This window comes from Stenella coeruleoalba (genome assembly GCF_951394435.1).
Source record: "Stenella coeruleoalba genome assembly, chromosome: 2".
In the NCBI taxonomy this organism is placed as follows: Eukaryota; Metazoa; Chordata; class Mammalia; order Artiodactyla; family Delphinidae; genus Stenella; species Stenella coeruleoalba.
In genome coordinates this window covers 92,232,448-92,246,312 of record NC_137147.1, presented here as the reverse complement: position 1 = coordinate 92,246,312, position 13,865 = coordinate 92,232,448, and the positions used below count along the sequence as shown (strand labels likewise).

General features: G+C 40.8%; 1 protein-coding gene across 4 annotated transcripts in view; it reads left to right on the top strand.

Annotated features, from left to right (window-relative positions):
• Window positions 1-13,865, top strand: part of ATP8B4 (ATPase phospholipid transporting 8B4 (putative)) — a 258,761-nt gene that overhangs the window by 132,770 nt on the left and 112,126 nt on the right. For all 4 annotated transcript variants that reach the window (XM_079914504.1, XM_079914503.1, XM_079914502.1 and 1 more), the window contains 2 exons: window positions 2,525-2,607; window positions 13,552-13,710. In XM_079914504.1, the coding sequence (XP_079770630.1) occupies window positions 2,525-2,607; window positions 13,552-13,710 (242 nt within the window). The remainder of the gene's footprint in view (window positions 1-2,524; window positions 2,608-13,551; window positions 13,711-13,865) is intronic.

Here is a 13,865-nt window from a genome sequence, read left to right as displayed (position 1 = left end):
GAGAAAATATTTGCAACCTATCTACCTGGCAAAGGACTTGTATCTTGAAAATATTAAAAATCCTCAAAACCCCACAGTAAAAAAACTAAACAATCCAGTTAGAAAATTGGCAAATGACATGAAGGGACATTTCATTAAAGATGATGTACAGATGGCAAATAAGCACACGAAAAGATGTTCAACAACATTAGCCATTAAGGATATTAAAATTAGAACCACAATGATATATCACTTCCCACCTATCAGAATAACTAAAAGAAAAAATAGTGAGAACTCTAAATGCTGGCAAGGATGTTGGGAAACAGGGTCACTCACACATTGCTGATGGGAATGTAAAATGCTACAATCGCTCTGGAAAACAGTTTGGCAGTTTCTTAAAATACTAAACATGTAACTACCATATCACCCAGCAGTGTCATTCCCAGACATTTATCCCAGAGGAATGACATATGTTTACACAAAAACTTATATACAAATGTTTGGGGCAGCTTTATTTGTAATATCCAAACACTAGAAACAACTTATATGTTCTTCAGCAGGTGAGTGGTTGAACAAACTGTGGTATATCCATATCATGCAATATTACTGAGCAATAAAAAGGAATGAACTGTTGATACACGCGACAACCTGGATGAATCTTCGCAGAATCATTTTGAGTGGACAAAAGCCAATCCCAAAGGGTCACATACTGTATTATTTCATTTATATAACATCACTATAAAATTAGAGTAGTGGACAGCAGATTAGGGATGGCTGGGAGTTAAAGATGGGTTTCAGGAGGCAGGGAAGTGAGTGTGTCCATAAAGGGAGACTGAAGGAATCCTTGTGGTGATTGGAATGTTCTGGATCTTGACTGTCAATGTCAGTATCCTGCTCATGATATTGTGATATAGTTTTGCAAGATGGTACCAGAGGGGAAATTGAGTAAAGGGTACAAAGGATCTTTCTGTATTGTTTCTTATGCTGAAAATCATTTTGAAGTTTATCAAGATATTGAGGCAGATTAAGGAAGAGTATGAAGGTAGTAATCAGGAGTTTTGGAAAAGAAATTTTTTTTTTATCAGTAAGGTCTATGTGTGATTATTCTTCCCCTTTAGCTTCCACATCTGAAGGTGGAAGTGAGCTGGTACAGAGAATCCTGAGGAAGTAACTTAACATGATGATGATGAACTTTGATGAGTGACGGGATTTATGGTCATGGAACGAGGGCTGTCTGGTCCAGCTGGTGTGACTGACTGTTTCAATTATTTGAAAAGTCGTTTAAATGACCCAACTCATTTCGGTCCTTTAACCTCAACACCACTGTCTCACTCTTTTCCATCAAGCCCAGCTCAATATCTGCCTCAATTATGAAGTTATTCTTGACTATTTCAATCCCTACACATCTCTGCCTCCTACGAATTGATAGATTTAGATCAATAAGGTTACTTTCAAACAAAGACATTTCAATTATACAGTCAACTTAATATTTCATGCAGAAAGGTGTTTCACCAATGGGCATTCCTTGGGTTGGGTATATATTGTCGTAACATGATTGTGAAGCTCACTCATGGGAAGTTTAGATTAAATGCAGTCTCAGGTACCTGCTCAGTTCTCTAAATTCAATTATTTCATGGTTTGGCATGTGCTTCTAAAAGGCAATATTTGCTTTTTTACCTACCACTTGTTTCCTGCAAGAGGACAGTAACCTTTAGTGGCTGCATTGAGGTTCATGAGTGACTATGGTATATATTCAATCAATATTTGTTGACTGAATTAGCCCACTACTAAACATCCCATAAAGGTAGAACTCTGACAGATGATCTTAAGTTACGGTAGAAGAGAATTAGGTTGAACTCAGTGAGGAAACTGGCATTGCAAACTCTTTAAACACAAGACTTTAGTGATGGTCATAGAATCTTCACTGCTGATCATTTCACGAATACCAGAGAGCCATCTGTCCAGTGTATATGTGGTCTTGCCTGGAAGAAGATGACCAGCTCACTGTGATCTACTTAGTTCTTGTCTAGTTGTGTGATTCTAGACTTATGGGATTCTTGGCTTGACTCTCCAAGAAAAAGAAAGCTGTATTCCTTTTCCCATTTGAATTTCAGCTACTGTGAAATTAGCCATGACCATCTCTTACAAGTAAAACTCCTACATAGATAGCAGACTCTGGAGTGATACTGGCCTCCTTTATTTGGCAACTGTGTTCCCATTCCTAATGTGTTTTGTAACTCATGCATGATGTCTAAGTAGGTTTGAATGAAAGCATATTTATTACATCCTCTGTTTTTTCAAATAGCAAAACAGATTACTCTGTTGTTACACAGATGTGCCGTGGGTGGAATGCCAGCTCTTAGGAGCCTGCAAAGCCCTGTCCATTTTCCCGAGGTAGTGTGGGAGGTGTGAATGACATTCAGAGGGAGAGGGAGTGTTGGATTTTGCATGTGCTGAGATTGCTGAAGTGTCCCTGATGGCTTTGTGTAAGATGCTGTTGGGCTGTTCCATTTAAAAGTTCATGCCGTGTCAATTAATTTCACAGGGAAACGAACCTTAAAGTGCGCCATGCGCTATCAGTTACCTCAGAACTTGGAGCAGATATTAGCAGACTTGCAAAGTTTGATGGTAAGTGTTTAAAACTGACAAACAAAAATCTCAAAAAGCTTTTGTAACAAAGCAATGTAACAAACTAATTATATGAAATTCAATTTATGTTTCTTTTTATTTGGTGGAAAGACATAAAATTCTCCAGGCATCAAAGCCTGTAATCTCTTCTCACACTAAAGAGTAAAAGTGTTTTACTCTTTTACTCTCCAAGGGGAGAATGGCTTTATCAGTTCATCGTTCCTTTCATCCTTGTTTCCTCTTCTCTAGATCTCGTTCTCTCTAGTCCCACAATACTCTTCACTTACCTGACCTAGATTTCCTTGGAGCCTTATGCAGACATGCTGAGGATGAATACAGGCCACACTCATATTTCTAGCTTTAACCAGCCATCCATTCTCTGGCTCCACAACAAAGGCCAAACACTAGACTGCAGACTTCATGAAGACAGTAATCCTGCCTCATATATTTCTGTGTCCTTCAGAGTGCCTGGTGTAATGTCTTAAAGATAGCAGGTGTTCTAGAAGAATATTCTGATTTATTAATCAGTTGGTCAGCTGTTGCCCTTTATTTTAGACCATGGTTTTGCTATCAGCATCTTCGCATCATTCAACCCAGTCCCCTGCTCCTCAGCATGGTCTCTCTTGCCTGTTCTACTCCAGCTGTGTTTTTCTTTTCTGTTAAAGCTGTTGCAGATAAACAGAATCCTTCGAGTCAAAGCAGAGAGCCATTAATGGTAGGATTCTAGGCACCCTGACAGACTGTGGGAGAATCTTTGGGTCTTTCGGGCGCCCCTCAGTGGTTTCTTGCTTTACACACTTATAGGTCTGGCCTTGAATATCAGTATTTCCATATAGACTGGTTTTATTTATTAACAAATATTTATGAGTTTCAGGCTATCTTTCAAAATGTTTTCTTTGGAGTCCACTAAAGGAAAATGTGGACAAGGGTCTTAGCATGATCCCATGAGTTAGAGCACAGGCAAATTTAATTTTAAAGTTTCTCAGTGGACAGCTTAGAGTTTATACTGCCTGTGCTTTGCATTTGCTTGTAAACTCCCTCTGATTCTGTTAATATTTTAGTCTTTCTTAAATGAGTGGTGTTATAGAAAACGTTTATAGAAAACAAATTGTTCCTCCAGTGTGAGATTTAAGTCAAGGGAATAACCAGGAAACTGAATGGCCCAAGAAATATTTTGATTAGATTAAAACAAATTACACATTTTCTACTAAGTAATTTTTTCAATGAAATGTTACTGTTACATGAATCCAAGAAAAGTAAATTGTGCTCATGAATCAAAATACTTTCTTAAAATATGTCATAGAATATTTATGGAGTCCTAAAAGGGCAAAAGCTAAATGTAATTTACTCATTTCTTTCCTGGCAGGATTGTACCTTTACACCTCTGTCAGTTTATAAGGAGGTAAAAATTCATGGCTTTTTGCTTACTTTACCATCAAAAAGAAGAAAATGATGTTATAATTACCAGTTCATTTTCTTCCACAGATACTGGTACAGATAGCCTACACTATGACTCAGTTACAAACAACCCTGAAATCGTAGTGACATAAACAGTTGAAGTTTATTTCTTCCTCATGTCACATCTGATGCAGGTTGGGTGGCCTTCTTCATCTTGTAGCCGTGATGCCTAGACTAATTGCCTTTAAGGTGAGCACGTCACAGTAAGGATGAGATGAAAGAGACAAACTGACTTTCAACTGCTCTTCCTCTCACGTTTCGTTGGCCAGCGTGGGTCACATGGGCCTGACCTAACTGCAAGGGAGGCTGGGAAATAACGAGTATGGATATTTGTTGAGTACTGTCTCTACCACACGCATCCTCTGACCATAGGTCAGTTCCAGGGTAGTGTATAAAGGGCCAGGCTGGATTAGGTAGACTTTTTTTTTTTTTTTTTTTTTTTTTTTGGCGGTACGCGGGCCTCTCACTGTTGTGGCCTCTCCCGTTGCGGAGCACAGGCGCTCCGGACGCGCAGGCTCAGCGGCCATAGCTCACAGGCCCAGCCGCTCCGCGGCATGTGGGATCCTCCCGGACTGGGGCACGAACCCGTGTCCCCTGCATCGGCAGGCAGACTCTCAACCACTGCGCCACCAGGGAAGCCCTAGGTAGACTTCTTACTTGGAACTGCAGGAATGGGGCCAAGAATCCTCCTTCTCAGCATGACTCCTTATAGTCTTAGTCCCCCCTTCCCTGCTTGACTTCTTCTTCTCATAGCACTTATCACCATCTGGCCTCCTCTACAAACTGCTTATTTTCTGTTTATTATTATTGTCGATCGCTACCTGCTGCCATGTAAGCTGCACAGGGATCTTCGTTTTGCTCACTGATATATGCCAAGTCCCTAGAACAAAGCTCAAAAAATACTTGCTGAATGCATGAATAAATGGTCACAGGTGCCAGAGAACGGGGGAAAGGATCAGCCTCAGGCCGCAGAGAGACTTGATAGAGCAAAGGAGTGGCCTAAGGTAAGGGATTGAGAGTGGAGTGTGAAACGATGGGGTGAGGAGGAGGCTTCCTGATGGGAACTTGTAAGACAAAGCAAGGGTGTTGGGTCCCCTTCTGCTGGAGGGCAGTGGCTAGGAGAGGGGTCATCTGGTGGTTTTACAATGTCTTGTCTTCAGAATCTTTCCTCCAAACACAATTTAACACAAAAATCCCAAATTTAAACCAATACACGTGGTGCTGCTTGGGCTGAAACAGGAAAATACCTAAAATAATTCCTTTATCACAGATGGGATAACAGGTCCTGAGAGGTCAGAGGATTTGCATATATATATAAATAGTCTTTTGTTAATGCTTCATAAACTTTATTTTAAAAGTGTATTAATAATTATTACTTAATAGTTGTGGCCTGTTCACATAGCACAGATAATTCACCAAATCTCCAACATATAATCGTTTTCCCAAATAAAGGCAACACAGGCCTCTCTTTTCTCTCATTTATACGTAAATTGTGGTCACTTTTCAGAGAACACGTAATACCAAATTTTTGAGGCTAGTACGCTTCTGGGCTAAATACCAGATTTCTGCTAAAGTTACTCTTTCATTCTTAAATCTTGGGTTGAATTTCAATCTACCTTAAAGTTCAAGGCAATTTGATGTTCCGTGGGTTTAGCCATATTAAAATATGATTTCTTGGGCTTCCCTGGTGGCGCAGTGGTTGAGAGTCTGCCTGCGGATGCAGGGGACACGGGTTCGTGCCCCGGTCTGGGAAGATCCCACATGCCGCGGAGCGGCTGGGCCCGTGAGCCATGGCCACTGAGCCTGCGTGTCTGGAGCCTGTGCTCCGCAACGGGAGAGGCCACAACAGTGAGAGGCCCGCGTACCGCAAAAAAAAAAAAAAAAAAAAATAATATATATATATATATGATGTTTCCAAGAAAGCATTTGAAAATGAACGGAGGGATTAGGGGGAAATACTGTAAATTAGATCCAATATACAAATTAGATTTCCCCTGTTGGCAGCCAAATTTAAAGACGAAGAGAGTGATGCAAGATGTGGAAAAGTTTTTGAAAGAGTTGGAACAGTTAACAAACCCCAAATCCTTCCCACAATTGCTTTTGCTTTCTTATAACCTTCAACTTTTCCTTCATTTCCTTTTCTCCAAGCCCTAGTTTTAAGTTCAGTCTCTCCCTGCCTCTGTGACACACACATTCACACACCATATACTATATACACACATTCCTCTAATGACCCCATTTCACCATTTTTCTTTCCTCTGTTTTTGCATTATTTCTAACTATTCTCTTTACATCTTCCTCTTTCACTCTTTATTTTAGTTTACTTATCTCCTCTACCCACATTGTCTCTTTTTCTGTTATTTTTTATCTTTTCTGTTTTCATCACTCTCTCTCTATTAATTAGTTTATTAAGTTTATTCATTAAGCACCCCTAAGGACAAGATGCAATACAAAGTATGTAGAATTATAACACATCTTCACATGTATTATCAAGGTTCTTTTGATCCTTTTACTCCTCCAGTCTTCTTCTATCCCCTCTTTTATGTCTCCTCTGTTAACCTTTGTCATAATGGGGTATCAGTAGATTTCAAATTTTCTTCTGGTGACTAAAAAAAGATTTCCTTGAATCATGGGAATTAAAACCAGATATTGCATCTTTTAGCTTAAATTAAAAGTATGATATCAGCACTGTGTACACTTGGAAATGCCCTGCCTGTCTATGGCAAGGTCTAATAGATGAGACATGTGTGAGGCATGCCCTTTCTGTCTGTGCTAAGAATATCTTTTAGCTTGTGACTTCTGGGAAGATCTGGGTATGGTCTTATTTTTGCTTCTAGTTACCATGTGGTTTTTCTTCTGAGATTTGTCAAAATACTTTCTTAACCCCAAACTACAGTTTTTTGTCCTTGTGTCATAAGGACATATCACATCTTCTAAGTAGCTGAAGACCTGAGTTTCCCAGTCCTAACACTAGAGAAGTCCCCACTGGGAACTCCAAACTGGGGACAAGACCAAGAGTCAAAACTGAGATGGGTAGGGCTCCAGGATGTCTCTTGTAAGTCTCCCCGCCTCCCCACTTTTGCTCTTAAACCCAAGGACAGTGTCTTGTTGGTGGCCTCTTTAGGCATGGCATGAGCTTTTATTTTTTTTTTTAAAGATTGTCACTTCAGACTACTTTTTTTTTAAAAAAAATTATCTATTTATTTTTGGCTGCGTTGGGTCTTCGTTGCTGCATGCAGGCTTTTCTCTGGTTGCGGCGAGCGGGGGCTACCTACTCTTGGTTGCGGTGCAAGGGCTTCTCGTTGCAGTGGCTTCTCTTGTCGCGGAGCATGGGCTCTAGGCGCACGGGCTTCAGCAGTTGTGGCTGGAGGGCTCTAGAGCACAGGCTTAGTAGTTGTGGCGCACGGGCTTAGTTGCTCCGTGGCATGTGGGATCTTCCCGGACCAGGGCTTGAACCCATGTCCCCTGCATCGGCAGGTGGATTCTTAACCACTGCGCCACCAGAGCAGCCCAGGCATGGCATGAGCTTTCATTCATTCTTTTCTTTCTTTTATCCATTCACTCAGTCACCTGTTCATTTATCCACTAAATGTATATTTAACACAATGGCAAGGGGATACAGTGTTTAGTAAGCCTGGGGATGCAGTGGTTAATAGGTCAGATGCAGGCCTTGCTTTCATAGCACTTATAGCCCACGGGAGAAGACAGACTTGAACAAGAGCTCATTCCCAAAGAAGCCTTTAATTAGATAAAAGTCCTAAAGTTCTCAGGCCCTACACATGATGTTTACACATGAACAAGTACTCACTATGTACCAGGCACCATGCTAAGTAATTGCACATATTATCTTACTAAATCCTTACAGGCCTGGGAGGAAGAGATTATTATTACTTCCAACTTATGGGCAAGGAATTTGAATCCCAGATAAATTGAATAACTTTCCCAAGGTCCCAGGGTTACTAAGTGGAGGAGTTAGAATATGAACCTAGGACTGCTGGCAAAGCCTAGTCTATGAAAGGGCATGAGAGGCTCTAAACTGCAAACAGAAAGGCAGCATGGGAGAGTCAGGGGAATCAGCATGACTGCTTAGCTCCTGATCAGGGTAAGATACACATTTCAAGAATATTTTAAACCTGAAAATGCAAAATGAATTTCCAGAGATCAAGTCCATCCAGGACTCAGATGACATCATCATGTTTTTAAAAAGTAGCAAATGTTCTCAGTGCTCTTGAATGTCAGGATCCCCGAGAAGAGCTCATAGGAGAGCTGGCCAAACATAGAGACCAGCACATGCAAGACAGAGGTGGGTTTTGGTAGGTAAATCCATTTATTTGAAAAGTTCTCATATAAATATTTTTATACATTTTAAACATCAGAAAAAAATTGATATGTAGTCTGTTGAATTTTATAAAAAAAGATACATAACTTGACTTAAAATTATAACAAGTATAAAAATAGAGTGGATCTTGATTTTTCATGTTGAAGTCTTACAGGAATTGACAAGATTTACAAATAATAACTGGAAATAGTTTCAATTATACATTTGTAAACTGGTCATGCTTATGCCTTGGGGAAAGCCACGGATGTAAATTGTCCAAATGTGCTTAAGACTCTTTTGCATATTGTTACTGGCTGGACTAAGGTCTGTTTTTTTGCAAATATGACAAGTTTACATATTTTGTATGACTGTTAATACTGAGTTTCGAACCAGGGAAAGGTTGACTCTTTTTTTTTTTTTTTTTTTTTTTTTTTTGCGGTACGCGGGCCTCTTACTGTTGTGGCCTCTTCCATTGCGGAGCACAGGCTCCGGACGCACAGGCTCAGCGGCCATGGGTCTAGCCACTCCGCGGTATGTGGGATCTTCCCGGACCGGGGCACAAACCCGTGTCCCCTGCATCGGCAGGAGGACTCTCAACCACTGTGCCACCAGGGAAGCCCCCTTGGTTGACTCTTTATTTCAGGAGTCTTTGTGTGTTTTTGTGAGCCTTTCTAAAGAAGAGCATGTGTGTAATTAAAACACAGAAAAACAAGCATCTCTTTTTGGTTAAAAAAACAAACAAGCACACAGAAAGGCTTGGTTAGCATCTTGTGACTTTTTAAACTTATCAGATATGTTTCCTATTCACCTGGACAGAAGCACAGCCTAACAGCAAAGCCGATGTGACTGTGTAAGGCATAGATGCCTTGTGAAGACAAGGAGGAATAACTCTACTCTTTACTGCTGGTGTTGATGTGGCCATTATGGTGGTGATGATGGGTGGCTAAGGCTTAATAGTTGAAGAATAATGAGGTTTTAGAAAATGGGAAGGTGACATTCGTCTTTCTAAGAAAAAATAAATATTTATCACAATCATCAGGGCAACAGTAGGGGGCAGTCTTCTAAACGCTAAGAAGCTCTTGGCTGGAGAAACTCTTGAACAGCAGTGATGATGTCTTATTTATTTATTTTTAAATTTACCTGTTTATTTATTTATTTTTGGCTGCGTTGGGTCTCCATTGCTGCGCGCCGGCTTTCTCTAGTTGCGGCGAACAGGGGCTACTCTTCGTTGCGGTATGTTGTGGTGCATGGACTTCTCATTGCGGTGGCTTCTCTTGTTGTGGAGCATGGGCTCTAGGCATGCGGGCTTCAGTAGTTGTGGCTCGTGGGATCAGTAGTTGTGGCACGCAAGCTCTAGAGCACAGGCTCAGTAGTTGTGGTACACAGGCTTAGTTGCTCTGCGGCATGTGGGATCTCCTTGGACCAGGGATCGAACCCGTGTCCCCTGCATTGACAGGCAAATTCTTAACTATTGTGCCACCAGGGAAGTCCCAGGATGTCTTATTCAATAGGTAATTGTCTTAGGGAAGAGTTGTAGCGCAGATAATCAAGAAGCATTGCTAATAATAATATCCATAAAGAAATAAAGCCAACTGCTCTGGAAAAATCTTGAAGTATTGGGTACTGAATTCCATTTTCATGATAAACTATAGATTTCCACTTTAAGATAAACACTTTAGTTTGAGAAGGTTATTAGGATGGTAATTAACCAACAATCCAGCTGACTAAATTTAGAATGCCGGCAGGGTTCGGAGTGAAATCTTGTGGATTTTGTTCGGTATGGCCTAGAGTATTTCTGTGTGATTGCAAACTGGATGAATTGCTATCTGCTTACACGTCTGTTATCTTCAGAGAAGCAAACAACTGTGACTAGCTAGTTTCATTATATTTATACTTCATTATTGACATGATTTTTTTCCCAGTTATTTTCTTGCTCATTAAAGATGACTTTGTTCTCTAAACATGTGTTCAGTGAATAATTATGTGAGAAACAATGCTATTTTTCCTAAACTGTTTTCTCATCCATTGTCATCTGACTGTTTACTGCCTCTTAACTCTTTGACACAATTAGCAAAGGGAAGAAAGGTCCTACAGTTTTTCTCTAGTCCTTATTTTGCTTTATGAGAGGAATATAGTTTTGATTCCTTCTGATGTGCTTTAAGTTGCCCACCTTGTTTTCAGATCTATTTGTATCCCTTCAGAGTTAGGACAACCTAAGTCCCCCATTGTGGCTGGGCGATTAGGTCTTCCAATCCCCTTTATCATATTACCATAGAAATATACCACTTCTTTCATTCATCTTAGATCTACTCTAATACTTATATCATCTCCCAGTCTCTCTTTAAAACCATCTTTCCATCCATTTCCCCAGCAAGTATTTATTAAGATCCTATTATGGAGCCAGTATGATGGGTTATGGGGATATAGACGTGAATCCAGTGCTCCCTTCGAAGAAACCTGCTCACCCCTTTTGGAAAGAGGCAGAAGAGACATTGGGAAGCTTGTGTTTTGTGCTAACAGGACTAAAAGGGGGAAGTTGAGCACTTCTAAAGTTAAAAAAAAAAGTAGTTTGGCTTTGTTCTTGCCACTTTGTTTTGACTAGGCCCTGTATTTAGTATGTATTTAAATCACTGGGCCCACACTCTTCCAGAAGGGCTGAATTGGAGTTTGGCTTCCAAAAACTGAGGCAGAGCCCCTTGGCCTTACTGCCTGTTTCTGTCTAGAACCACACCCTTGGTGTCAGGCCAGAAGTGGATGAGTCTTGGGGCCAGGGAGGAGCGAGCCAACATGTTCAAGGCTGTATTTGCCTCCATGTCAGTCTTTGCTTACGACAATAAAAATGATCAAATGAGCCTGTTTTTTATATTCCTGTTGGCAGGAACTGTGTATCATGTTGTTTTTGCCCAAAGCACTTTTTTTTTTTTTTTTTTTAGTGGCCAAGTTTGAAGCCTGAGAAATTGAGTCTTGGGTCAAGAATTTGGAATAAGCTTTGAGGGTTGCTGTCGACCCATAATTTTATGTAGGTTTTGCTGGTGACACCCAATTCAAGGTTCTACAGAATTCAGGAATGTATATTATTGGTCAAGAAAAAAAGATACTGGGGCTTCCCTGGTGGTGCAGTGGTTGGGAGTCTGCCTGCTAATGCAGGGGACACGGGTTCGAGCCCTGGTCTGGGAAGATCCCACATGCCGCGGAGCGACTAGGCCCGTGAGCCACAACTGCTGAGCCTGCGCATCTGGAGCCTGTGCTCCGCAGCAAGAGATGCCGCGATAGTGAGAGGCCTGCGCACCATGATGAAGAGTGGACCCCGCTTGCCACAACTTGAGAAAGCCCTCGCACAGAAACGAAGGCCCAACACAGCCAAAAGTAAACTAAAATAAATAAGTAAATAAAAGAAATGCATTTCCATTTTAAAAAAAAAAAAAAAAAAAAAAGAAAAAAAGATACTGAATTCTTAGAGTTTAGAAAAAGTCTTCTCTTCTACAATGTAATTGTCTAAACAACTTGGGCCAGTTGAAATCAGTTTTCATTTACTTTTCAATATCTGTGATATATGCTGTAATGGGAGCAAACAAGGACTTGGCCACTTCCCTTCGTATAAAAAGTGACATTGTACAGGTTATTTAGCCTCATCCAAATCCTCCTGCCAGCACGCTCACAGTTAGCAGTGGATGTCTGGGAAGAAGCCAGTGTGTGTCCCAATTGGGGGTGTTCAGGCAGCGACACTTTTATGATACTGGAGAAAGGTAGATGGAGTTGGAAAAGCAGCCCGGAGCCCTCGAGTCTCTCATTCCTTCCAGACTCTTGTTTTTGTTTTTTCAAGCAAGGTCTATGAATATTAGTAATCTGGTTGGTTAGGAGTGATCAGGCCATGTGAAAACTGGCTGCTGTCACCTCGGTCCATGAGTTTTAAAAGGAAAAGGTATCATCCTACTAAGGAAGGGAGCCCATCTAAGAAGGCTCTAGGTTCAGGAGGTGTTTGTTAGGGGTGTAACAGTGCAATACAAGGTTCTGTAGGCCTGGCTGGCCTCTCTTCCCTTCAGTCAATGCTGAAAATGTGCTTCCTTTTTTCATTTTCCAAATGACACTTTTTATGTTGCAATCTACCCTTTTGGCTTCTGATTAAATAAATGTATTTTTATTGTTTTCAAGAGAGAATTTTGTAGACACTAATCTTACCCCTGGCTGGCTTGAACCCTGTTTGGATCTACCCTCAATCTCCTTTTTCATTCCTTCCCTCTCTCTTTTTCTTCCTCTCTCTCTCTGTCTTTCAAATCTTTATACTCATAACTTATAAAAAGTTAACCCCAACCGTTTGCAATGCAAATGTACTTGAATCTAATAGATATATTTTGTGACAGGGTCCATGAAAGATTATTTCTGGTTTGTTTTTCTATCAAGAGAACCCTCACCCTAAAAGTGTATTTCCTTATTGAAATAATGGAACGAATTGGTTCATTGATTTAGAATGGGCATGCCCTTAGTTTGGAATGGGCTTGGTATTAAAAAAAACTAGAAACATCTTCTGGACAGTTTGGGGCAAGTTATATGGTGCCTCTGAGAGCCCCCAGATCTCTGAATCTAATCAAGATAAGAAGCATAGAACAGCTGAAAGGAATCACACGCATTCTCAGGCACATGTGGCAAACAAGACCCAGGTTTCTTGGGGGTGGAATATAGTAGGAACCCCGAAATTCTGATTATCAGCCTAGAAAGACCCAGTTAACTTTGGTTGTGAAACTGGAAGTATGCCACCTTAACCTGTGTGAAAGTTACATTAAATAAAAAGACATGAAATAAGAAAAACTTTTAGGATCATCCCTGCTTTACCTTTTCAAAAATCATTTGTTACAAACCAAACGTAGAGATTAGTGATTTTTTTTTCTTTTTAGAGGAATAAACATCCCATGGCTCTTGAGGTTTCTGTTCTTATTTGGACAGTGCAGAAAATTATGTTTCAAAATATCTGATGGATTTCCATCTTTGTACCCCTCCCAGATGATTTTTCCTAGCACAGCCTAGGATATACGTACATATGTGTATATATAACTCTGTGCTGTCCAAAAGAGAAGGAAAATGTACTGTATGTTGGGTGCTAAAGCAGTACTGTGGACCTCTAAAGAGAGTTTGAGGTGAGTCATAAAGATGTTTGTTTTTGTATTTTACAGGGATTGTTGTCTGTGAGGCGCCTAACAACAAACTAGATAAATTCACCGGAGTCCTCTCTTGGAAGGGCAGCAAACACTCCCTCAACAATGAGAAGATAATCCTGAGGGGCTGTGTCCTGAGAAATACCAGCTGGTGTTTTGGAATGGTTATTTTTGCAGGTACAGAAAACTCTCCAGGGTCTGTTATGGGAGAGCTCTTCCTGAGATCTGCGTGAGCACAGTCTGCGGCTCTCCAGGTTGGATGAGCACGGTGCTTTTATTGCGTGCAAGGTGCCCTTCTGGGTTAACTGCAGAGTGCAGGGCACCAGGGTAAG